This window comes from Sminthopsis crassicaudata, chromosome 6 (assembly GCF_048593235.1).
Source record: "Sminthopsis crassicaudata isolate SCR6 chromosome 6, ASM4859323v1, whole genome shotgun sequence".
Classification (NCBI taxonomy): Eukaryota; Metazoa; Chordata; class Mammalia; order Dasyuromorphia; family Dasyuridae; genus Sminthopsis; species Sminthopsis crassicaudata.
In genome coordinates this window covers 255,438,670-255,464,661 of record NC_133622.1, presented here as the reverse complement: position 1 = coordinate 255,464,661, position 25,992 = coordinate 255,438,670, and the positions used below count along the sequence as shown (strand labels likewise).

At 38.5% G+C, this 25,992-nt stretch overlaps 1 protein-coding gene across 1 annotated transcript; it reads right to left on the bottom strand.

The window, feature by feature from the left end:
- Nucleotides 1–11,613: 11,613 nt before the first annotated feature.
- Nucleotides 11,614–12,613, bottom strand: LOC141547983 (mas-related G-protein coupled receptor member X1-like). The gene has a single exon (XM_074276708.1). The coding sequence runs from the start codon at nt 12,538–12,540 to the stop codon at nt 11,614–11,616; it is 927 nt and encodes a 308-aa protein (XP_074132809.1). The 5' UTR covers nt 12,541–12,613.
- Nucleotides 12,614–25,992: the final 13,379 nt, after the last annotated feature.

The window sequence follows — 25,992 nt, the reverse complement described above, 5'->3', positions numbered from 1 at the left end:
GGGTGGGGTGCAAGAACCCCTGCCCAATTCAATTAATTAATCAGAGACATCATCAGGTATAGAGAGAAAGCATTTATTTAATCCCTGCAAAGAGGCCCAGGCACAAACACCTGGGAACTATCCCATGCTCCTGCCATGTGCTCCTGCAATCTGACCTGCTTCTGGCTTGTCCAGTTTAAAAAGCAAAAGACTTGAGCTTTCTCTTGGATAGACTAACAGGATGTAACCATCCTTGACCAAAGAGCACTAATACTGGCTGCCTCTCACAGGTCTTGCCACTTCCTGCAACTTCCTGCATCTCCAGGTTAAAAGTCCATTCCTCCAGAGAACAAATGACCTCTTAAGGTACCAAAGTTCTGGGAACAGGGATCATGTGACAATACTGAGAAATACTTCATCCAATCAGTCCCATTCAGAAAAATGGGTGTGCTCACTGGGTAAATACAGAGAATTATGAAGCCCTTAAATAGATAGGCATTGATAAGGAGTCACAATCCTTTAGTGTCTTCAGGGCTGAGGAGAAATTGGCATTGGTGTAGGGAGAGTAAGGATTTAGATGAGTCCAGCTGCACAATAATAACACTGCTAACTAACCCAATATCAGCAGCCTCTAAAAATCCCAAGATAAAGGGGTTTTGATTAGTGCTGGATGTTCAGAAGGGGTGAAGGGAAACAGACCTAAAGGAATGGGGTCACTTTCAGAGATGGAGGGTGTCAGGGATAAAAGGCACAAGGTAATGGTTCCTTTATGATCAAATGATAAAGTGGCCTGTAATTTATGGAGCAGTAAGTAGCTAAGAGTCTCAAGGACTAAGACAAAAGGGTGAAAGGTACTGATCCTACCATAAAAGGGAAGAGTGGTTCTGAGATATAGGCTGGAATGGTCTTCTTAGCAATCTCCCTAGCTGAGATACACTCTTGACTCTTGGGGGGGGGGGAGGAGGAGAGTGGGGAAAGGAGCTGGGTTTAACACTGAGAATGTGGCACCAGTGTCAACTAGAACAGACACTGTATGAGCAAGGAGCCACTTCCAACAGGAGTCAGCAGCATTGTGGACTGAATATCCTCCTTATGCCTGCCCTCCTGTCACCCCTCCCTGTAGATGTATCATGTTGAGTGAATAGGGATAGAGTGTGGGTCCTTCAGGTTGTCTGGAGGCTTTCTCTTTTCTCTGCAGCATCTCCTCCAGCTCCCTTTTACATTCTTTCCTCCCATGACTTAGTTTTCCACAAGTAAAACAAACTCCCGCGCTATTTGATTTTGATGATACAGAGTAGAGACAATAAGAAATGAGCTGCTGCCCTGCAGAAGGATTGCAAGGAAAGATTTCCTTTTTGCTTCCACAAGTTCCTTTTTATTGTTTTTATCTTGCTCTGCAAGAAAAACTGCCAGCTGTGCTGTGGTCTCAAAGAGGAGCCTAGTGAATTGCCAATCAAAATTAGTCAGCTTAATGGGAGAGTGAAGATTATTAACAAAGTAAAAAAGAAGCTGCACCTGCCTCACTGAGACCTGAGTAGGCAACAAAAGCTTGGGTGAGTCTATCATGAAATGGAAAGATAGATTCCCAGGGATCTGGGAACAGCTGGGAGCTTTGTTAAATCAGTAGATTAAGGGGCCATAATGGGTGTGACCTCAAGGGAGCTTTTCACCCACCACTTGAAATGGTAGTGCTCCTTACCTCTGAGTCCCAAAATATCTTAAGATTCTCCTCTGGAGCTTCCCAAGTAGCTTTGTGGTACCAATTTCTCTATTTCCTAAGCAAGGTAACCGTGAGTTGATACAGTTCCAGATACCCGGATGTATATGAATCTAGGGTGAATGGGAACTGCTCAGCAAACCTATGGGATCCTTCTTGGGGAAGGGATACTTCTTGGTAAAAAAAAAAAAAAAAAAAAAAAAAAAAAAAAAAAAAAAAAAAACTGGCATTCTCCATGCAGCCAGAGCTTCAAAGCATAGATTCTAACCAAAGTTTAATTCATCACTTTCAAAGTAAAGAATACAATTAGTAAATTGGAAGCTCTCCCAGGCAGGAGATCTCCTGTTGTGGGGAAGACAGAGATTTTATGCAAAACTATGAAGAAGAAAGGGAGAAGGCAGATTACAATACAATTATTTCTAGGGTTTGATGAATTTCTCACTCATGCAAGACAATTTGGGTATTCTCCAGTTTTGTAGGAACAGTTCTTAATTGATGGTTTGAAATACTTGGTGTTGTAACTTGGTGGGGGTACAGAATTCTGTGATATGAGTAGGATCTGCAATCTTTTGAAATTCACAGTGTGTGGAGCAAGTATGAAGTAAGGATATGGTGAAGAACTTACAGCAATGTTAAATTCCTTTTCTGTATTCTATCTTCTCTAGGTCTCTGTGACCTGCATAGGTATGTTCAATGTTTAGGCTACTAATTGCTTAGATTTTTTTGATGACATTTATGTCTGTCCAGGCTATCGATGTTTAGGGTACTAATTGTTTAGTTTTTGAGATATATGATGACATTCAATTAACTGGTGGGGAAAGGGGGGCATCGATCTCTTAATGTTCCCCAAACTCATGATGTAATCCTTTTGCAATTAATCCTATAAAAACTGTATATCTTCCCTTAGTTCTTTAGCCCTTCTACTGTGAGCTTTCTTTCTTTCCCTCCTCATGGTGGAATTGCTCATTCTCATGAGAATTTGTTAAATAAATAACTTTTCTGCTTTTTACTTCGAGAGGTCTCTGAGAAGTCATTTTTGGATAGGATTTTCTATCCCTCACAACAAAAAATTGTTGTCAGTTGTTGTAAGAGCCCTTTAAATGGGCACCACAGTGCATCAGGAGATTGAGTGGTCCAGAAGTAATTTCTATGGATATTAGGACTGCCTTGTAGGTGGGATCTTGTCCATTTTGAGATAGCTTCGTAATGGGTGACTCTCTCGCTGATTGGCTGTGTGTGTGACCTCACAGGCCCTATGTAAGCCCTGGCTGTGTGTGTGACCTCACAGGCCCTATGAGAGCCCACTGCAGGCAGGAATCGCTCTCTTTAACCTGGCGTTCTTCACCCTGGCTTCCCAGCCTGGGTGGCCAAGCCAAGATGGATAGCCAAAAGAGGTAAGGGTTTTGGTAGTGAACATGTGGGTCTTCTGACCAGGTGTTCACTCGGGAACCAACAAGTCAGGGCATCAGTTAGGGCATTATGTGAGTAGGTATAATAAAGGCTTTTAAGATTACACGTGGTTGTTTTTGAGTGCGCTACTGGTTATTAAGCTATAGATTCAAGAGATTGTGGCCAGAGACCTTTGAAGGCCTCAGAGGAGGCAAGCCGGGTAGAGTTCACACTACAAAGGACAGTGGTCAAAGGTACTCTGGTGGGTCTAGGACAGACTAGTAATTGTAACTGCCAGGCGAGCACGTTACAAGTTGTAAAGGTCCAGTCGTCTCTAAATTATCCTTCCAGACTGCTGTCTCAACTCAATCTTCCAGCCAGACTAACTCCTTGCCCTACTGCCCTCCTCTTTTATCCTAGTAGAGAATGGGCTAGTGAGAACTCAGGGGCCTGTGGAAAACACTTCAACCAATGAACTTGCTCCCTCTAAAGGTGCAAACTCCTTTAAACATGTAAACTCTACCTCAGAAGTCCAAAGGTGTAAACTCCCTTCAAAGGCCTGAACCAAAGGTGTGAATTCTGAGCCAGAGAATTGTTTAGACAACCTGAGTTATCACCTTGTAATCCTAACATCTCCCCCTTTCTTTTGATTTAGAACATAGGGTGATCATGGTCTTGAAACATAAATCCATCGATATTATACATAATTACATAAATTACATAAACACATAGTAACATAACACATGCTAGAAGTGATATAACAAATAACATGATCAAATAATCACAAATTGAGAATTTATACATGTCCATAAGTCCATTGTCCATTAGTTCATGTGCCAAAAATCCAATAATTCCTGCAAGTTTTGAAGTCCTCCACTAGTCTCATCTTGTGTTAGGAAATCCAATGATTCCTGCTGGTTTTTAAAGTTCTTTAACAATCTTCTTATTAGCCATGCTCTTTCAGTGTCAGATGTTTCTTAGATTTTCTCCTTTGTTTTGAGGTCTTTATCTTTTTCTGTCTCTCTCTGATGGACAAGGCGAATACGACTTGTTGGCACCCATCTGATTCCTTCTCCATCTGAAGAAATACAAGCAAACCCTCTCTCCCAGGCAGTTAACCTATCTAATTTCCTTCTATTTACCACATTCTAAATTTCTTCTCATCATCTGGCAATTACATTGGAGCTGTTTGCACTGGACACTGCCCTGTTGTTTTAAAAGGCTTGTATTCTCCCCAAGTGTAATTCATTTCTGCTTATCTGATTGCCTTTTGGCTGATTGATCAGATAATCCCTTTCTTACCTGTGATTACTTTTCAGCTGATAGATCACATCAGAGTCCTGACCTTCTAAAGGCTCTTTGGGTGTAACCTCAGCTGCCATCATGCCCCACCTATCTTTTGATTGATATCTTGAAGCTGGGCTCCACTTCTCATTTCCCTGGGTCAATCTGCATTCTGAGGCTCAGTGGAAGCCTTTTGGCATTTTGGACATGAAGTTTAAGTCTTCTCTCAGCCTGTCTTCTCACTCTTTCTTAATATCTACATTGAGCTCTTAGATGTCCAATTTTTCCACATTGGAAACATCGACGAATTTCTCTAGAAGTACTTTGCCAAGAGGGACCCTGTCTTTCCATGTTCATCATGGTCTGGGTGTAAAAAGTATTTGTTCCCACTGTAGCACAGTGTCTTATGATCTCCTCTAAAGGAGCATCTTTGTCTAATCCCCATATAGTTCTTTTGCAAATCTCATTGGCATTTTCCTTAGCCAGATGTCTGTCATTATTTCTGTAGCTGCATTTTCTCCAATAGTTCTTTTGACAGCAGTTTGCAAACATCCCACAAAATCCACAGAAGGTTCATTGGGACCTTACTCTATTTTAGGGAAAGCCTTCCCCCCCACCATCTTTCTGTGCCGGGAGGGAACCCCAAGCTTTTATTGCAACCTTAGCAATTTGCTCATACACTGTCATGGTATATTTAATCTGTTCATTTAATCTGTTCTGAATTCTCTCCATATTGACCTTCACCAGCTAATTGCTCAAAAGTGAATTGGGTGTTAACTCCTGTTTCCAAATTGCATCTGACTTGGATCTTACATAATTCATGAAACTCTGCAAGCCACAACAGATTTTGTCCATGTTCTAAACATGTCCTTGCTATGGATTTCCAATCATTCAGGGTTAGGACTCCATAAGACAAACCATCTAGTAACAATTAAACATAAGCTGATGTAGCCCCATAAAAGGGTACAACCTTTTTTCAAATCTTTAATTTTATTCAAATCTAAAGGTGTATATCTTCTCCTTTTTTGACCTACAGAGTCAATATCTTCAATCACAGGATATGCATGTATGAAATCACTTATATCCTGTTCTTCTTTCTTAGCTTTAACCAATGCTTTTTCTAATCTTGCCATAGGCTGCTTAACAGGGGATTCTGTTTGTGTTACTGCCTCTTCCCCTCCTCCTTCTTGCTCCACCCCTGAAGGGTTAATTGAGGGAGGAGATGGGAAATGCTCCTGTTGCTCAGAATTGTACTTAATTCCATTGTTTTCTGATTCATCCTTTTCACCTAGTTTAGTTGACACCTCCCCATTTTGCTCCTTCTTCTTTTCCTTTAGAATAACAATTTTTAAAGCCACTTGGATTAAATTGTAGGTATGAAATGTATCTTTGGAAATTGAGTTTGGTTTGGAATTGTAGTGTTCACCTAATTGCTCTCCTACTAATTTCCATTCATCTGGATCCAATTCTTTTTTCCAGAGAAAAACAAGGACATATGACCTGCACAGTTTTTAAAAGTTCAGTAATCTCCTCCAAAATTATAATCAATCCTTGGCTTTTCATAACCTTGATAATGCTCTCTAAACATTTTCCTTGAACAGAAGGCATTTGCCCCATTTCACTGAAATTCTACTTTAGCTCTTTAACAAAGTTTCCTTGTTACTCACACTTCTGGGTCAGAGAGACTTTTCCACTGAGATCTGGATCAGAGGCTTTTCCACTGGAATCAGGATCTTGTCAGTCCCTGTTTGGGTGCCAAAATGTGAAGGTCCCGGCTAACTTCTCTGAAGGGCTCAAAATAAGTCCTTGTCAGGATAAGCAAAAGTCTTTGCCCCACATTGGATGCCAAGATATGAAGGTCTTGTCCTTTCTAAGTTATCCTTCCAGACTGCTGTCTCAACTCATTTTCTGTCAGATTGACTCTCCAGGCTCAATGCTGCCTCTTTTATCCTTCCAGAGAATGGGCCTGTGAGAACTCAATGGGGCCTGTGAGAACTCCCTCAGTCAATGAACTTGCTCCTTTTAAAGGTGTAAACTCCTTTAAATATGTAAATTCTCTTCAGAAGTCCCAAGGTGTAAACTCCCCTTAAAGGCCGGAACCAAAGGTGTGAATTCTGAGCTAGAGAATTGCACAGACAACCTGAGCTATCACCTTGTAATCCTAACATCTCCCCCTTTCTTTTGATTTAGAACATAGGGTGGTCATGGCCTTGAATGACCTTAGAATGGCCTTGTAATCCTAACAGTCAATAATTTATTATTTTAAGTTACACTGTAGGAGTCTGACTTCCAAGTCCGAGTCTTCTGGGAAAGTGTTAACTCTTAAAAAGCTAGATTATTAGCATATTAATTACATAAGTCATATAAATAATTATGAAAGTCACAATTGTTTTTACATAAATGTTTACTGTAAAGTCATTTTAACCCATTACTTCTATTCCAACAAGGTATTTTGTCTGCCCAGATATGTAGGCACCTTTTCAGTTGCTTTGTTCCTGAAACACTATAAGGAAGTTTGTCCCCTGGTTTACTAGCCCCAACTTTTTAATGTATTGATTGTGAGAGTATTAACATGGCAAGATAGTAGTTGGATGGTGGTCCTATTGCCTTGCCTTTACTTTTTTTTTAAATTAATTTTATAATTATAACATTTTTTACAACATTATCCCTTGTACTCCCTTCTATTCTGAATTTTCCCCTAATTCCCTCCACCTCCTCCCCTAGATGGCAGGCATTCTCATACATATTAAATATCTTATAGTATATCCTAGGTACAATATATATATATATATGCAGAACCAAATTTTGTTGTTGTTGTTGTTGCAAAGGAAGAATTGGATTAGAAAGGTAAAAATAACTTGGGGAGAAAAACAAAAAAATTGGTAACAGTTTACATTCATTCCCCAGTGTTCCTTTTCTGGGTATAGCTGATTCTGTCCATCAATGATCAATTGGAATTGGATTTGCTCTTCTCTATGTTGAAGATATCCACTTCCATCAGAATACGTTCTCATACTGTATCATTGTTGAAGTGTATAATGATCTCCTAGTTCTGCTCGTTTCACTCAGCATCAGTTGATGTAAGTCTCTCCAAGCCTCTCTGTATTCCTCCTCTTGGTCATTTCTTACAGAACAATAATATTCCATAACATTCATATACCATAATTTACCCAACCATTCTCCAATTGATGGGCATCTGTTCATTTTCCAGTTTCTAGCCACTATAAAAAGGGCTGCCACAAACATTTTTTGCCTTTACTTTTAATTTTTTAAAATGTGTTTTATTTAAAGAAACAAAACAAGATAAAAGAAAAACAGAAAAGTAATACAAAACAAAATGAAACAAAAGAAAAGAGAGCATTGAGATGTGGTCATCAGGGTGGAGTCAAAATATTTAACAACAAATACCAGTTCAAGAAAGTATATATATATATTAGTAGAAGAAACTATATTCCTGAATGTCCATCTTTTCTTTATTTCTTTATAAATTGTTCTTTTGTTCTTTGCTGTGAATTTTTTTACTTTATTCTTTTTGTTATTGTTATATTGTTAAGAAAAGATATATTTATATATATAATGTGGATATATACCTACAGACAGATACACACACACATACCCCATACATAGACACACACATATCTTTCCTATCCTTGCTAGATTTTCCTTTAATTCTGCTCCTATCTTGCCTTGTTTTTATTAAAAAAATTTTTTTTTTCATGTGTGCACATCATTTTCCTAAACATTCTGTTTAGAGGAGAAAGTCAACCTGTGAGGCAATAGCCAGTGTTATTCTCTCAATTCCCTTTTTAGGTACAAATGTTTCAATGATCTTTCCCCCCAGATATCTGGAATATTTCCAGCAACGAGATTCATGGGAATTGCTTTGACAGAATCCTCAATGTCATGTTTCCTACAAAACTGACTTCCTTTGTGTAAATTCACTGATTCAGAACTTCTTAATGAGTTCCTTTTCTTTGTGCCATTTCAGGTGCTGCCTATGAGGCAGTTGAGTCCAAGTGTGTTAGCCCAGTGTCCTATCATGATAGAGTTTATTACAAACATCTTGCCAGATCTTTTCTGAGCAGGAATGGATGGAATGTTGGTCTGACAGTGAGGATGCCCAGGATTCCAGTCTGGAATGTGATGCTAGCTAGTCACCTGTGAGTCAATCACTAGCCTTCTGTCTCTACTATTTTTCATCTCTAAAACTAGGACAGAGAGACACAGTCAGAGAAATACAGAGAAAAAGACACAGATAGATTCACATGTTTGAGAAATGAGAAAGGTGATTGGCTCTTTTTTTGACTACAATAAGATAATTTGTAACATACCATCTGAACTACATAAATAATGATCAGATCTAGAATTGAGATGATGCAGAGTGAAATCAGAAAGGGAGAAATTACATCACACTTCAACATTGCTGGTGACATGTAAAGAATTATTTTCTATATTGTAATAGAGAGGAAGTAGTTCTGGGAGGGAGGAAGGGGAACCGAAACTTGATATGAGACTTGGAAACTCTCCTCAGAAGCAGAGGGAAGGGCAGGCACCTGAGTTTCTAGAGCATATTCCACAAGCAAACTCTTGTTTCTTCTTTTAGTTTATTAAATATCCATTTTTTTTCAAAATAAAAGATTATGCTTAAGTGTTAAATGCTATTATGGAATTTAACTATCGCTAATCGATCCTGATTCCCAAGTCTTATCAGAGAAACTCTGATACCTCTTCCTGAGGTCCTCAGAAATCCTCTGGCTACTATCTCTTAAGGATGCTGTTTGAGCACAACAGAGCACTGGAGAGTTTTAGCAGACAAACTTCAACTTTCTATTCTCAGGTCTTGTTAACTCCCCTTACGTCACCGGAGGTCAATTGGCTCTTACCTTCTTCCGGTCTCTGGATGCCTTCAGCTCTGATTATCTCAATCAGAGAGCTACCTATATAGTCAATATATTTAGCAATTTAAGTGAAGTGGCAGCATATTTATAAAAATGTAAATTGCCTAGATTAAAAGTAGAAATAGAATAGCTATATACACACACTTTATATATGTATGTGTCTATGTATGTATAAATATTTTTACCTCATAATTTTTTAAAATAGGTATTTCATTTTTTTCCAATACATGCAAAGATAGTTCTTAATATTAATCCCTGTAAACACTGTGTTTCAAAATTTTCTCCCTCTCCCTTTATTCCCCAAATAGGAAGCCAGCCCATGCAGGTTTAACATGTGCAGTTTCTCCAAACATACTTCCATATTCATCATGCTACATGAGAAAATCCAGGTCAAGAGGGAGAAAAAAAAAATGTGAGAGAAAAAAAAAGCAAACAAAAATCACAGCAAATATGTGAAAATACTATACTTTAATCTAGACCTAGCATCCATAATTCTGTCTCTTGATGCACATGGCAGTTTCCATCACAAGTCCATTGGAATTTCCTTGAATCAACACACTTCAAAAGAGCTAAGTCCATGACAATGGATTATCCCATAATTTTGTTTTATTTACGGTGCACAATGGTGTCTTGGTTCTACTCATTTTACCCAGTAGTGGTCCATGTAAGTCTTTCCAGCCTGCTCACCACTTCTGACAGAATAACCACACTCCATCACATTCATATACCAGCTCATTGCCACTACAAAAAGGGCAGATACAAAGACTTCTGTACCTATGGGTCTCCTTCCCCCCTCCATGACCTCCAAAGGATACAGACCCAGTAGAGATATTGCTGGATCAAAGGGCATACATGAGCATAGCTCTAAACTGCTCTCCAAAATGGTTGGACCATTTCACAGTTCCATCAACACTGTACCAATGTCCCAGTCCTCCCACATCCCCTCCAACATTCATCACTATCTTTTCTTGTCATCTTATCCAATCAGAAATGGTATGTAAGAGTTGGTTTAATTTGCATTTCTCCAATCAATAGTGATTCAGAATATTCTTTCACATCATTAGAAATAGCCTTAATTATTTCATTTGAAAATTGTGTGTTGATATCCTTTGATCATTTATCAAGGGGAGGATGGCTTATATTCTTACAAATTTGAGCCAATTCTCTCCATATATGTTAGAAATGAGGCTTTTATGAGAAACACTGGCTATAAAATTATTTCCCCTTCTTTCTGCTTCCCTTCTAAACTTGCATTTATTGGGTGTATTTTTATAAAAACCTTTTTAATTTAATGTAATCAAAATTATCCATTTTTGCCTTTCATAATCCTTTCTAGTTCTTCTTGCCATAAATTCCTCCTTTCTCCACAGATTCAGATCAGAAGTAGACTATTTGTTGTTTTCATAATTTGCTTATGGTTTCATGGTTTATGTCTAAACCATGAACCCATTTTAAGCTTATCTTGGTATAGGGTGCTTTGAACAGACCTATTTTAGAAAAAGAAATTGAACAGGTCATGAATGAGATTTGAGGGAAAAAAAACAACCACTTGCTATAGATGATTTATAAGTGAATTTTATCCAACATTTAAAATTAGCTAATTCTAATATTAGATAAATTGTTTGAAAAATAGTCAAAGTTGGGTTTCTACCAACCTCCTATTAAAAAATAAATATGATATGGATGCCTAACCTATAAAGAGTAAAAACAGGGGAAGAAAGATATTGACTAATTTGACTAATGAGTCTGGAGGCAAAAATACTAAATAAAATATTAGCTAAAAATCATAATATATTACAAAAATATAATTTATAACTAAGTGGGTTTTATACATTAGAAAGGCAGGGAGGATGTTTTCATGTAAAGATGGATTATATAAATAATAAAACTTTAGAGATATCATGTGATCACCGTATTCTCTGTCTAGACTAGATCAAATATGGGATTTGAAAGTTCAGAAGAAATAAAGTGATTATCCGACCCCAACTGGGGTTTTCTGAGCAAAGATATTGTAGAACTTTGCCATTTCTTTTGATAGTTCATTTTACAGATGAGGAAACAAAAGCAGAGTTGAGTGACTTGTGCAGGGTTACACAGCTCAGTTTCTCAGACTAGATCTGATCGTTCCCATTCCAGGACCTGGAGTTCTGTCCTTTTTGGATATCCAGCTGCCTGGTATACAATAGGCACCTAATAAAGGTTCATTGCCTAGAGTTTACATTTTAGGCGTTCACATAAATAATAGCAGAGAAATCCTGATTTTCCTCCCAGGGAGGGGGAGCTGCTATCGAGTCTGGGGCAGGGAGCTCATTTCAAGGGCTGCTGTGTCTGAGCATCTTCTTAGGCTCAGAGTGTAGTCTCCTGGCTAGGCTGCGGGGGGTCGGTTGTCCCGCTTCCTGACTCCTGCTCGTCCCCGAGGGCCCTCTGGAGCACCAGCCTGAGCGGCTCCCTCCGCTTGTGCCCGAGTCTGCCCACGAAGAAGTAAATGAGGGGGTTCACGCTGCTGTTCACACAGGCCAGGAGGTCATAGAGCCAATAAGGGATGAAGTCTATGTGGAGGTGAAAATACACGACATCCCCGACCCCCCAGGGCAGGCCGCACAGCAGGAACACCAGGACCGTGAGCAGGACCAGCAGGGAGAGCCTGGGGGGCCGCGGGCGCCGGGAGCCGCACCGGACCCTCAGCAGCAGCGTCAGGCTGGACGCGCACAGCACGCACGTGAGCAGGAGGAAATACACGGCGTAGAAGATGCGGCGGAATTCCAAATCACGGAAAAAATATATTGCCCTGAGCATCCCGGCCAGAGTCCAGAGGACAGCGCAGACCGAGGCCGCCGTGCGCTTGGGGCAGTGACAGCGGTACCAGACGGGGAAGAGCGCCGAGAGACAGCGCTCGGTGCTGATCGCCGCCAGGAGGCTCAGGCCCGCCGTGTAAGATATGAATCTGAGGAAGCGCAGTATTATCTTTGCTAAATGATCAAAAATAGATCCAAAAAATGCATCTATACTGATCAGAAAGGCGCTACAAAGGAAGAGCGCGTCGGCCGCCGCCAGGTTGAGGATGTAGACGGAGAAGGGGGTCCTCCGGACGCGGAAGCCCAGGAGCCACAGGACGGCGCCGTTCCCCAGCAGCCCGAGCGGGGCAAGGAGCAGAATGAGGATCTGCATCCAGTTATCAACGTCAAGGCTTCCACATGAACTCTCATTTTCACTATTTTCCGTTAAATTCTCAAAATAATATCCTGGATATTCAGTTGTGGGGCCCCCAGTCATGTTGGGTGGTCCGTGCTCCACGAAGCCCCGCTCCTCTCAGACACCTGGGGACACAGAGACATGAAAGGACATCAGGGAGTGCCCCGCCAGTTATGCCTCTCTCTCCCTCCTCTTCCTCACTGCCTTTTTTCAGGGTGCTGCTAGGGGGTGTCACAGGGAGATGTGGACCTAGGGAAAAGAAGAATTATAATCTTGTCTCAGAACTTACTAGGGAGACAAATCATTATTTCACGGATATTAATAACTAAGTATCCAATCAGGATTAAGACTTTCCCTTCCTATTTCCTCCTTCAGAATACCCTCCCTTGTAGGATATTCAGTCAGTCTCTGAAGGACTTTGCTGATGCATGAATTGGCTCAAATCCTCGGAGCACGTGATTTTCCACCCCGAAAGAGCAGTTTATATGGATATCGTTCTTACGCAAACACTGGTCATGGTTCATTGGCTGGGGAGGGATGGATGTCTTTGCCCAGAAACCTAAAGCTCCTCATGCCCTCAGCAGGTGGAGAAGAGGCTCTTGTGCAGCTCCTGGGCCATCCCCTCAGGGATTGCTGGTTTCCACCCTCTGTCACAGCCCCCTTTCTAAAGGCTTTTAAAAATTCAATACTCTCCAGAGGCATCTTTGGCTTCCAGCCAAGGTCCTGATAGCAATGTTTTATTTATTAGCCATAATTTTAAAAATATATATTAATTACCCAGAAATTGTCTCCAGTTACTCACATTGGCTGTGTAGCCCTGGACACATTATTTAAACATTTTTCTCCCTCTGGTTCCAAACTGCAAAATGAGACCAAAACTAGCAGGAACTTCACAAAGATCTTTAGAAGAGCAAATGGGACAGCTTTGTGGTGTGCTTAACACAGTGCCTAAGACCCCAGTAGGCCAGCAAAAAAAGCTGCTTTCGTTTTCCCCCTTGCCTCTTCCTATTGTCATGGTGTGACAGACAGGTATAGAAATGAATCTTTTGGAGAAGACTGGGGGTGCACTTGTCTCACTTTTCTTCTCTGACAGCATTCAAATTCACCCTTTGCTTCCTTCTCTCTTCTCTTTCTTTAGCACATGGGGGTTTGTCTTGCTTCAGAAATCTATGTGGACAGTCTTAAGGGTGGGCTGAACCACTTAATTTAAAACAATGGACAATTGTTTATTCATTTCATGGATGTATGCATGCATTTTTTGTGTGTCTTTACTCTTTGATCAATTCAAAAATTCATCTATCCAATTATTTGTTTACATTTTAAAATATTTATCAATAACTTTTCTTTATACATAATTATATTGTTGTATATGCTGCCCCACAGAAAAGCAATTTTTTAAACTCAAAGTGAATGGGATCAGTGAAGATTCCTCAGAGACTAGAGGGTAAAGTAGGTCAGAATTCAGTTCTAAATTTCAGGAAGTCACTTAACCCCCCAGGAAGTAGACAAAATTATTGACCATTAAACAATAATTGTGTCCTTTTCAGTCTACCCAATGAATTTAAAAATCAACAGAAGGGGGCATGTACCCACATTTCTTCTGCTCTGTAATTTATTCTCTGTTTCTCCCATGTGCCACACACCATACTGCACTGTCAAGTTGATGTGCTTGGACCTCTTCTTTCAAGGACTGAATAAAGGCTTAATGTTTTTATAAGGAGATGCTTCCAAGGAGTCAGTTTGAGTAAGGGGGGGTCTAGTATCCTGTCCCCCATGAATGTAACTGGAAACCGAGGACTTCTCAGAATAATCACTTGGTAATTTCATCCCTAATTTCAAAGGTCTATTCATCATTAAGGCTCTAGGAAGGAAAATAAAAGACTTGCTCTTCTAGTAGAAATATCTGAGGTGATCTCCTGGATCTTTACTTACCTGCTTAGAGAAGAATCTAACTATTTAATGGCCTGGAGCTATTCTGAAAGGTCTATGAACTGGCTAATCTTTATTTGTTGATGGAGAAAGCTTGAGGTAAACTGAGTCTCCTTGGTTATTCTAGCTTAATGGATTAGAACAAATCTCCTTATTGTGGGGGATTATATAGTTTCTTATAACATTATTAACTAAGGTAAATTGAACCTATAACTTGGTTTCAGTATTATCTGAGGGGTTTGGGAAAATGAAATAGGATGCTCATAATGGCTCAAGCAAATAGTTGTATACCTTATGAAACTGACCACCATAAGCTTGGAAAACACACCTTCAAACAGTAAAACTGACCATAGGGACCTGACTGGAATTTGGTAAATTCATGCCACTAAGCAGGGAAGTGAGAACTGGTTGATGAGGGAAAGGAGGGTGCCATGGATTTTTTGTGTTTGTGTCTATAACACCCTTCAGTCTCTGTGGAAATTGACCACTCTCTATGATTACAGTTAGTGGACCATCTGCTTCTCATGAGATTCTAAAATTCTAATAAACACTTCTATTCTTCACTTGAGATGTCTCTGAGTATTTTTTAATTGGATTTGCCAAACCACACACTCATAAAAAATAAAAAAGTGTGATAAATAATCCATTTGGATGCCTACTGTGTTTCTATCAATAGTAATCCATTTCAGAGGATTACAAAGTGATAGTGATGATAAGTTCTGTGTATTAAACCCCAGAAACATGAGCTGTAGATTGCAAGTTTATTTGCTCATGTCATATGGATCTAACTAGAGGTTCTCTTTCCCTTGGTTTTCCTTGTCAGTATGATAATCTCTGAAAAGTTCTGAAAAGTTTGATTGGAGAATTTAAAAAGGGTGGAGTGGATTGTTCTTTCCAAAGTGTAGAACTTTTAACTACTTAGAAAGATATGGAATTTATTGAACAATCTCTCAAGATCACCTTTGAACAAATGAAGTGTTGATATTGTTCAATTCTTTCTCATTCTCAATTTTTATTCCTGTGGTTTGTCATTTGGCAAAAATTCTGACAAATGGAAATCTAACCAGCTCTTCTATCTATTAGGAAATAAATAGAAGATACACTTTAAATGGTGAACCCAATTGGCAAATAAGAATAACACCATTTTGTATTGTACTCAATTACATTATTATTAGATTGAAAAGAATTAGCATAATTAGGGAACAGAAGAATTCTCTCAGGCTGACAACAAAACTTCAACTACAAGATGTTCAGCAGTTCTATACTTTCTCTAGGAGACAGATAAGATATTGACTTCAAAATCTCCTAAAGAAAAATAGGAAGGGGCAGCGAGGTGGCCCAGTGGATAGAGCACCAGCTCTGAATTCAGGAGGACCCGAGTTCAAATCTGGTCTCAGACACTTAACATTTCCCAGCTGTGTGACTCTGGGCAAGTCACTTAACCCCAGCCTCAGGGGAAAAAAAAAGAAAAAGAAAAATAGGAAAAGTTCAGGTATGATTGAAAGTTAGGTCTTGTTACATATTCTGTGTATGTCTGTTTGGTAAATGATGGAACTAAGTTTTTGAATAGTGGATTATTTCAGACGGAAAGGGATTTTCTACAATTAGAAATATCTTTAAGAAAATGGTCAATAAAGATTTTGTTTGGTTCCTTTTTTGTGCTAACTCCAAACTAATAGGTGTTTTAACCATGTCTTTTCTTTTGGTGTGACTGCAAAACAATGAAGTTTAGAAAAAAAAAACTCTTTGAAAAAAGACAAATTTCTCTTTCTTTCTTCCCATACTTGCCTTGTTGGAGAGATTAAGATAAAAGAGATTCAGAAATAAATTGAAAATTAAAATCCCTCTAAAAAAGAGTTGATTAGAAACCAAGTTATAAAAAAAGAACAATTTTTTTTTAAATTTCTGAATTGAACTTTGGATCTCTTTGTAAATTATTAGGATGAACATATGGGGGTACTATAAAAGCCTAAAGGTTAATAAAATATAGTCACAACAAAATTCACAGATCAGTCATTCTTTAAAAGGGATCATTAAAATAACTAGAGATAGATTTGACTCTGAAGTTTACCTTTTGAGAACTACTTCATTTAGCATTGGATATCTTCAGGAGGAATGAACAAAACAGGAATTCAAGAGGAAAAACTTAGGAAATGGTATAGCAGAAATTCGATTAAAAATCTTGTGAGCTTAAATAGTTTTGCAACCCATTTGTTAAGCTTGAAAAAGTTTCAGCTAACCAATCTCCAAGTCAGAAATTTTGGTGTATCAATGTGTGAAATTAGATTTAATTTTAAAGTAGAATAAAGGTATCCATAAAAACTTTACTTAATTTTGGGATAAGTTTGTGGTAGGAAGAAATTTTCATTCATAGAAGCAGAATAAGGCAAAGTTAGGTCATTTTCAGAGAAGAATAAACAATAGGAAGATAGAATTGGAGTTCATTTTGCCTTCTGTTATTATTGCTTTTAAACAATTTAATATAATTCACTGAGGGCACTGAGCAAGTCCTGATTGGGACTCCCTATTGAAGGTGAATCCCAATGTGCTCTCAGGACAAGGGAAACTTGTTTTGAAATAAGAAAGCAAGGAAAGTAGGTGGAATGTAATGGTAATATTGCAGTTTATATCAGTTACTTAGGCCAATTAGAAACAGTCTATGCATTTTCAGTGCACATTAAAGGTTTGAAAGAAAAGGTTTTGGAGTCTTAAAAAGGAAATTTCACTTAAGGTCTTAATCCCACTGAAATAAAAAATTTAAGAATAATTTTAAAACAATGCTCCTTTGATAACCACTGCATATCTTCCTTCCCCAGTTATTTTAAGAGTATAAAATATGTTTCATAAAATACAAGCTAATTAATTGATTCAGAGAAAAATGATCATCTCATTCCTCTGATTTAGAGAGTCCTGCTAATGGACTAGTAATTTAGAAAATTGAAAGCAATTATGTAGGGATCTTTGGGTAACTCAAAGAATTAAGGAAACAGTAATGGGAAGTTGGGCATATCATTGACTTTTTTTTTTTTTTTTTTTTTTTGGTAACATAAGCCAACAAAAAAATAATAGAACTTGTGCACAATAAGTTTAGTTATTGCCACTATTCGGAAATAAAATTAATTGGGTTGAAAATATCGCAATGGTAGCATATTAGAGAATCTAATAGGTCTTTAAATGTACAAAGGGAATAATAAATATTTACATCTATCCCCCAAGAGGAAGAGTTGAATAGTTGAAGCTCTTTCCTTTAGAAAGGACCATGAAGACTATAAGGAAGTAATGTTGGCTCAGAGCTCTGCATCGGTTTCTTTTTGTAGGTTGGACAATTTTAATCCCCACATGAGCACAATTAACCAATTTAGGAATTAAATCCAATAATATACCGTGCTTCAGACCCATAGTCCTCCACGCCTAGAAAGGAGGGAAGAAAATGCAATAATCCTTTGACTGATTTTCTGTGCCAAACTGTAATAAACTTTTGTTCTTTTGAAATAGTGTCCTACCCTGAGGTAGCAGACATCCAGGGAGAGTAGGCAGAGGGGAGGAGATGCTGCAGCAGGTGCTCACTTTATGGTCTAACGGGCCACTGACCAGCACAGAACATGAATAAGTCTGGATAAGGCTTTGGGTTTAGCCTGTCTTTGGTGACAAATTATGTTCTTCGGCACCCTTATTGAAATGGTGAATCTGTGAATCCAGATTTAGACTAGGGGAAAAATCAAGGAGATATGGGGTTTATCACTCACCCTGAGCCAGAGCCTGGGCTTGGAGAATTTAGAACAAGAACTTTCACACCCTCAAGTTTAGGGACTTTTGAAATACTCCAAACTAAATTCTCCCTTCTAGTCTGGGCCCATATTATAATATGTCTAAAGACATGCTCTTAAGAGAAAAAAAATCAAGGATATATAAGGTTCACTCACCCTGAGCCAGACCCTGGACCTGGAGATTTGAGATCCAGAACTTTCACACCCTCAAGTGAAGGGACTTTTGAAACACTCCAAACCAAATTCTCCCTGTTTGCAGTATATCTGAAGACATGCTCCCAGGAGAAAAAAAAACATTAGAATATAGCAGCAGAAACTTCTGCAACCCCCATTTCCATGACTGACCCATTTTCCAGCTGTGCACAGATCAATGAAAATATATAAAGAAAGAATTAAACTCACAGAAAATTCTTTAGTAGATGCAAGGATCACAAATAATTACAAAGAAAAGCTACACATTGAGAATCAGCCTTTTCCCTCTCCAGGGTCCCGATGACCCCTCTGCTTGGTCCTGATGCTGATGCTGGAACCTCAGGAATCTCTTGGTCAGAGTCAGGGGCTTTAGAGATGGGAAAGGAACCAGATCAAGGGCAATTCCTTTCTTACCCTTATATTCCACTCCCTCTTCTCCCAATCCCATAATGCTAGCCAAATGATTTTCTATTTGCTTTCAGGCACAGAGGGTGGGGAATTCACAAATATAAACCTCAGGAGATGAACTCCCAACAGCCTTCAAGTGCAGATAAAGCTTCCTGAATGGTCCTTTCTCTGGTAAAAACTTTGATTCCCTTTAAACATCAATCTGCCCAGTAGGGCAAAAAAGGAATTATTGTTAGACTAGTATGCCCATTATCCCCAAATGCACTGATCTTTTCCATTACAGTTATTCCATAACAGCATAGTTCCTACAAATATGGTTGTAGTTCCTATAACAAGTGCCAATGGGGCTCTTTCCTAGATCTCATGGAACTTTTCTGAAAGAGAAATTATGTAATCTCTGGTTGCCTCAACTTTCCATCAAGATTTAAGAGCCTCCTATTTTCTTAGACTTCAGGTTTCTATTAGAGTGAAGTTTGGACTGGCAAGAGCTCTGGATTTTAAAAATTATAATAAGGAAGAGGAATGTATATACACTTATAAAGACAGATATACATTTATCTATATTATTTATTCACAAAATTTACATATATGTAATATAAACTGATATATATATGAACATATAAGAATTCATATATGTAAGCATATAATATAAATATTTATAATCATGTAGGTGTATACTTTTTTATTTATGACAGGTTCTGTGATCTTGGAGGGAAGAAAATTATCTTCATTTTCATTCAGCTATAATTGTTTATAAGTATTATTTCAATTATTAAGAAATTATTTTTAAGAGGCTTCCATATGCATCACCACACTACAAAATATTCATAACACAAAACATAATACAGATGTATATTCACATGAGAGCATGTTTATGTACATATTTGCACACATAGCTATAATAATATGATATATATATGTGCTGCACTTTACTCCAGGCAAATGAAGGTCCAACACACAAGAAGTATTTTATGGAACTCCTACTAAGAGCCATAAAGTCTGCTAACTGCTGATGATAAAGTGACAAAACAAAATAGTTTCTATCTTCAAAGAGCTTACTATAGAATTGGGTATCATAAAATATGCATACATATTTATATGCATATTTTATTATATCCAATTCTATAGTATGTTCAGAAAAATGTATATATGGGCTCTAGAAATGTGCGAGTTGTGTAAATATATAGACATGGCTCATAGGTGGAAGGCCAGATAAAATCTGAGGTCAACTCCACATCTAAAGACAGTAGATAGGCCATCGGGACATGACCTGTGCATACAAAGACCAGCAGAAACAGTGAGTAGCAGGTGTGTTATTTGTCTAAGCAAAAGCCAACAGGAACCAGAGAAGTTTCACAGAGGAGAATGTACCAGAGAAAGATCTAGAGGAGGTGACCTTTTTGATTCAGAGGAGATGGGACATCAGCTGAGATCAGGAGAGGGAATTCTCTTCTGGGGGAAGTCTGCTCTTAGGGACCGCTAGGGCTACAAGCCTTGGGAGTCTAAGGACTTCCAGAGTCAGGATTTCTAATGAGTTTACAACTTGAAGGGCTTGAGGGAGACATTTTATCTCTATCTTTTACCACCCTCCTAGAGGATCTCTCTTGACCTGCTTCCAATCAATTCAAGTCAATCCCTTATGGTGAGTATGAAACACCACTCTCAGCATTCTCTCATAATTAAGGACAACTTTCTTTCAATACAGTGCCCAGAATACTCCACAAAGGCCTATTTTAGGTTAGCACTACTTGTAGTTTTATGTTGAAACTAAGTAAAAGACAACAGTGGGGTGGAAGGAAGCAGGAATTGAAGGATCACTGAGCCTTTAAGTACATGAGGGATTCTGAGGGAGGGAGTGGGGAGAGACTGCATTCCAAACATTGGGGACAGCCCCACAAATGCTCAGCTGAAAGAGCGAGCTAGATATGATGGGAACCAACAAGAGGCAATTCTGGCTGTGCTGGTGTGAGTGTAGAGAGGAGGGCAGCCTGATAAAGCTGGAAAGATGGTTCTGGATTAGTTAGCAATGACTGTTCATCCCAAATGGGGAAGTTCATATTGGATCTTGGTGATGAGAGGGAACCAGTGGAGCCTGCTGAAACTGGAGAGTGATATGTGCAGAAGTCTGGTAGTAAAACAGATTTGGGTCCTGAGGGCTGTGATTGTCTCTGAGGGGAGAGATGGGATGTAAGTTAGGGATGTCCTGCAGGAAGAAACAAGGCTCAGAAATAGTTTGAATACATGGAGTTAGTGAAAATGAAGAGGCCAAGATGACTCCAGAGTTTCCTCTCTGCTCGTTTCCAATTCATACCTGACATCCCAGCCTTCAGTTCTCCCTAGTACTTAGACAGCAAATTTCTTGGTTTCCTGCCTCCACAAATATCACATAACACAACACTATATACATGTCACACACTCCACAGAGTTAACACACACACAAAACACACAAATGTATCTATCACACAATAGACACAGACATGCAATTACACATTCCTATACACACTCACAGTCTCCTCCAGAATATCCTGACTAGGAGAGGTTATCCCGCCTCCCAGCATCCTCTGGTGACAATGACCTCCCTCTCTTCTCAGTAGTTTCAGGTCCCATGATTCAGCTGGTTCAGGAAGAGAAGAGTGACACAGCATTCTGAGGTGCTCTTGTCATTGCTTATGTGATGGACATGATGGTGAGCATCAACCAGTCACCAAAGCATGATCTCATTAATCACTAATACTTATTGTCTGTGACCTAAGCCCCTCCCATGCTTAGTGATGTGATTGACACATTGCTAAAACCAAGCCGCCAACATAGAAAACCTACAGGATGGGAGACCCTTATTCAAAATTGGAAATAAGAAAGAGAATAAGCATTTGTATAGTGCTCATGATGTGCCCTGGCCCCATGCTAAGGAGCGTACAAATATTAGCACATTAGATCTTCCCAACAGTGCAATTTCAGTGCTATTATTAACCTTATTTCACAACTGAGGAAAATGAGACAAGTAGAATTAAAGTGACTTGCCCAGGGTAACACACATGCTATAGGTCAGATCTGAAGCTCTTTCTGACTCCAGGCCTTCAGCATCATCTAGCTATCAGCTAATATTTCCCACTTTCTGCTCATTGGAAAAGGGATTCCCTTCACCAGCCATGGCCCATGAAGTCATTGATGAAGGGGACATTTCAATCACAGAATCAGAGACATAGCTTAGAACTCTTCTTGATTAAATGAGGTTCAGAGACAAACGTCTTGTTCCTCAATTTGGGCCAGACTCCCAGACTTGACAAGACTTGAATGAGGATAATATCTGAAAGTAATGAGCACAGTGCTTGGCACATAGTAGACCTCTAATAATATAAATATTATAAAAATAAAGTAGACTTTTCTTGGCCTTATATTACCATTCCTCTTCTCCCATAGACCTAGCCAAAAAAAGATTTTCTCTTTGTTTTCAGGCAGGAATGCTGGGGATTTCCAAACACTGACCTCACGTGATGAACTCTCCAAAGTTTTCAAGTCCAATGAAGTTTCCTAAATAGTATTTCTCTGATAAAGGCTTTCATTCTCTCTAAATATCAGTGTGTTTACTAGAGCCTAATAGAAATTACTGTGAGAATGGTGTGGTCCATTATCCGTAGTCCACTGGTTCTTTCCATTATCCTTACATCTCAAGCTTCCTGAAATTTATGGATGAAAAATTCCCTGTGGGTCACCTAATTCATCAATTGTCTTTCTAGCTCTCACAGAACTTTTCTGAAAGAGAAATTGTATGTTTTCCTCTTGCTTCAGATTTCCATGGAGGTTTAAGAGTGAATTTTTCTCTAGAATACAGATGGATATTGGAGTGAGACTTTGATTGAAAGGAGCCTTAGATTTTAAAGTTATAGTAATGAAGAAACCTATAGACATTTGTGAAAATAGATATATACATATATAGCTATATAATCACAAAACATATATCGATAAATGACTGTGTAATAATGCACTTATATAAACACACAACTTAAAGCACAATGCAGGCCAAAATTATATGATCCCATGAATGTATCCATATTCTTCCACATGAGGAAATACTCTGGAGCACAGGAATCTTACAATGATTTCAAACACATAGGTGCTGGGCTCACGGCTGCATGATCCAAACCAGAATAAATTGTTATTTGGAAATGTCTAGCAAAAATTTTAAAACACACACATATACATACTGCATATATATATGTATATATAAAATATTATTTTTCTATTTTTCTATGTCAATATGTGGACTCCATGGGGCCTGGAGTCTGTGGAGAACATTAATGATGGAAGGGGAGCTGTCATGATAATTTATGGATTCAAATACAAATCTTTTCTCTTCTCTGGATTGCATTATATATATATATATATATATATATATATATATATATATATATATATAATTTAATGTTTGATAATGTTAAGTATATGTTAAGTAAAATTTCTTCTGTGATATCTGCCTTTTTAGACTGCATCTTCCCATGGACATTTTTCATTTTTAATAGTAAAGATGACCTAAATCTGTGTTTTTACAGGAAAATCTGATTGGAGAACAAGGAAAAATATTGTAACAAACACCAAAGATTGTGTTACATCATTCTATACTGGAAAAAGTCCTTCATTCTTCGAAGTGGATCACACCTCTCTGTGGCACTTAAGAGGTAAATAGTTACTTCAAGGAAGCCACAAAGGGATCTGATTGACATTTAATGGACACTCAGAGTTGAAATATCTCCTTCCTGGTATCCTAAGTCATTTGTAGGGTAATTTCCTCTAGGAAAGGAATATCAGGAAAGATTTCTCCTTACCAAACCAGGTGATTGACCATTACAGAACATGACTAACTGCTGATGTCTAGATTGCTTATTGCTGTAGTTTCACCTTCTCTTTATTGACAAATGATGCAAGAAGCAATTCTGGCTGTGCTGGGGTGAGTGTAGAGAGGAGGGGTGAATGATAAAGCTGGAAAGCATGTTCTGGTTGAGTTAGGAATAGCTGTTAATCTGAAATGGGGCAGTTCATATTGGAGTCTGGTCATGAAAAAAAAATCTTGGAGTTGATGGAAATTACAGAGTGATGTGTGTAGATTTGTCTCACAGAAAAACAAATTTGGGTTCCGGGGGACTGATCTCTGTCACTGTCTGAAGGAAGAGATGGAGTTATAAATTAGTGATGTCATGGGGGTAGAAGCAAGGAGACTTGGAGATAGTTTGAAATCTATGAAGTGGGAATGAAGAGTCCAAGATAACTTTTTTTGTTGTTGTTTGGTTGATGAGGTCTAGATTTGAGGTACCCAAATGAAATTGAGGTCCAGTGGCAGGTTTGAGGTGCAGAGACTCAAATAGAGCTCCCCTGCAACCTCTTTGGATTTGGTGCAAGGAGAGAGAGTCAAATGAGGTCTAGTAGCAGTGCAGAGTCCCCTGTAAAGAAATTTACAGGCCCCCAAACCCAGATTGATAAAAGAGGTTTATTATGGGGTTTGGAAGTAAGGTTAAAGACTAGTTAGTAAAAGGTGAAGGTAGAGATAAGAGGGCACCAGAAACAGGATTCCAGTGGGCAGAGCATCCTTGTTGCCAGGCATGGTGCTGGCATGTTTAGACCCTCTGCAAAGAGAGGACTCCAGCTTGGCTCTTTTATAATGAGAGATTTAGCTAAAGGGGCCTGTGGGTGAAGTCCCTAGTTGGCTCCTCGATGGGTGGTGCAAGACTTGCATGGAATAAGGAAGAGTGAAATGAACCAAGTGAACCAAAAGAACACTATATACAATAACAATAATATTGTTTTAAGAAAAACTTTGAGTGTATAAGTTGTGTTGACTATTATTTATACCCAAATTAACTCTAAAAGACATAAGAAGATGTTGTCTGTATTACGAGGAAAAACTGACAAATAGAAGCACATATAGAATTATATATATGTATGTGTTGCATGTATGCACATACATACACATGCATATATGTATATGTGTATATACCTATTTGGGTCTAATATTAGTTACTGCTACTGTAGAAAGGGAGGAAAAAAGAATATGTGATAATTATGTGATAATTTTGTTGTATATTTCAAAGGAATAGCAAATTATACATAGTAGATTTGCCATATACAATTGTCTTTTTTTTTTTTTTTTTGTAATATGTTCTGAAAATTCTTGTTTTTCTCCACATTAAAAAGACAATTGTCCAACAACCACCACAATGCTAGTTCAGGCAGAACTTTTGCCCAAGATTCTTTTCTGGAAGTAATTATCCTACAGATATTTTAGGATTTCAGCAGTGAGATTTTTCAACTCTGAATATCCATTAAGTGCTAATGAGCCCTCCCTGGCTTCTCTCTTCACCACTTAGAGGTACAGAGAGAAAAATCCACTTCCCAGATTAAATGACCCTTCTGGTTCTAGAAAGATCCAACTCAATCTTGGTGATTTGCTTCAATTTAAAAAAAAAATCTTTGTTATTAAAAAAAGCAAAGGCACTTTAAGTCCCATGGGGAGATGCAGCCTAGGAATGCAGAGATCACAGGATCAATTTTACTTAAACATGATTAAAAACATTTGAAGAAGCAATACAACCCAGAGGGCAGAAGAGACTTGTATTTGAATGGAAGCTTCCCATCCCTCACCATTGGCCTCCACCCTTCCCAGGGTCCCATGATCCTTAAAATACATCAAACTCAAATAGAAACAGGGGCTTGAGCATCATACATTGACTTAGAAAAGAAATTAACATTATCTATGACTTTAAAAGTTTATTTTGTTAAACATTTCCCAATCACAATTTAATCTGGCTTGTAACATTCAGCCCTAGGCCGTGGGGCTGTGTGTTTGACAGCTCTGTAAGATTTCTGTGCTCATGGAGACAGATTTTAGGATGCTTTCCAATGTGAGAGAATCTGGATACATTCATGGGACCACAGAATTCTGGAATGGACTGTGCGTTAGAGAAACTCTAGACAATCCTTCCATTTTACAGATAAATAAACTGAGTCATGGAGATATTAAACCATGTGCCCTTATTACACAGGAGGTTGTTGAATTCTTGGTGGAAAAACAAACTCCAGCAGTTTCCCAGCACCTCTTTTTTTTATATATTCAACACACTTCCAAATTTATTATTTTTTGTTTACATCACTTTCTTAAGTCTAGACAATCAACAAAAAAATCAAATACTGATTTATTTCATTTGCTATCTAAAGTAGAAGTCCTCATACTGAAAATTTAACAATC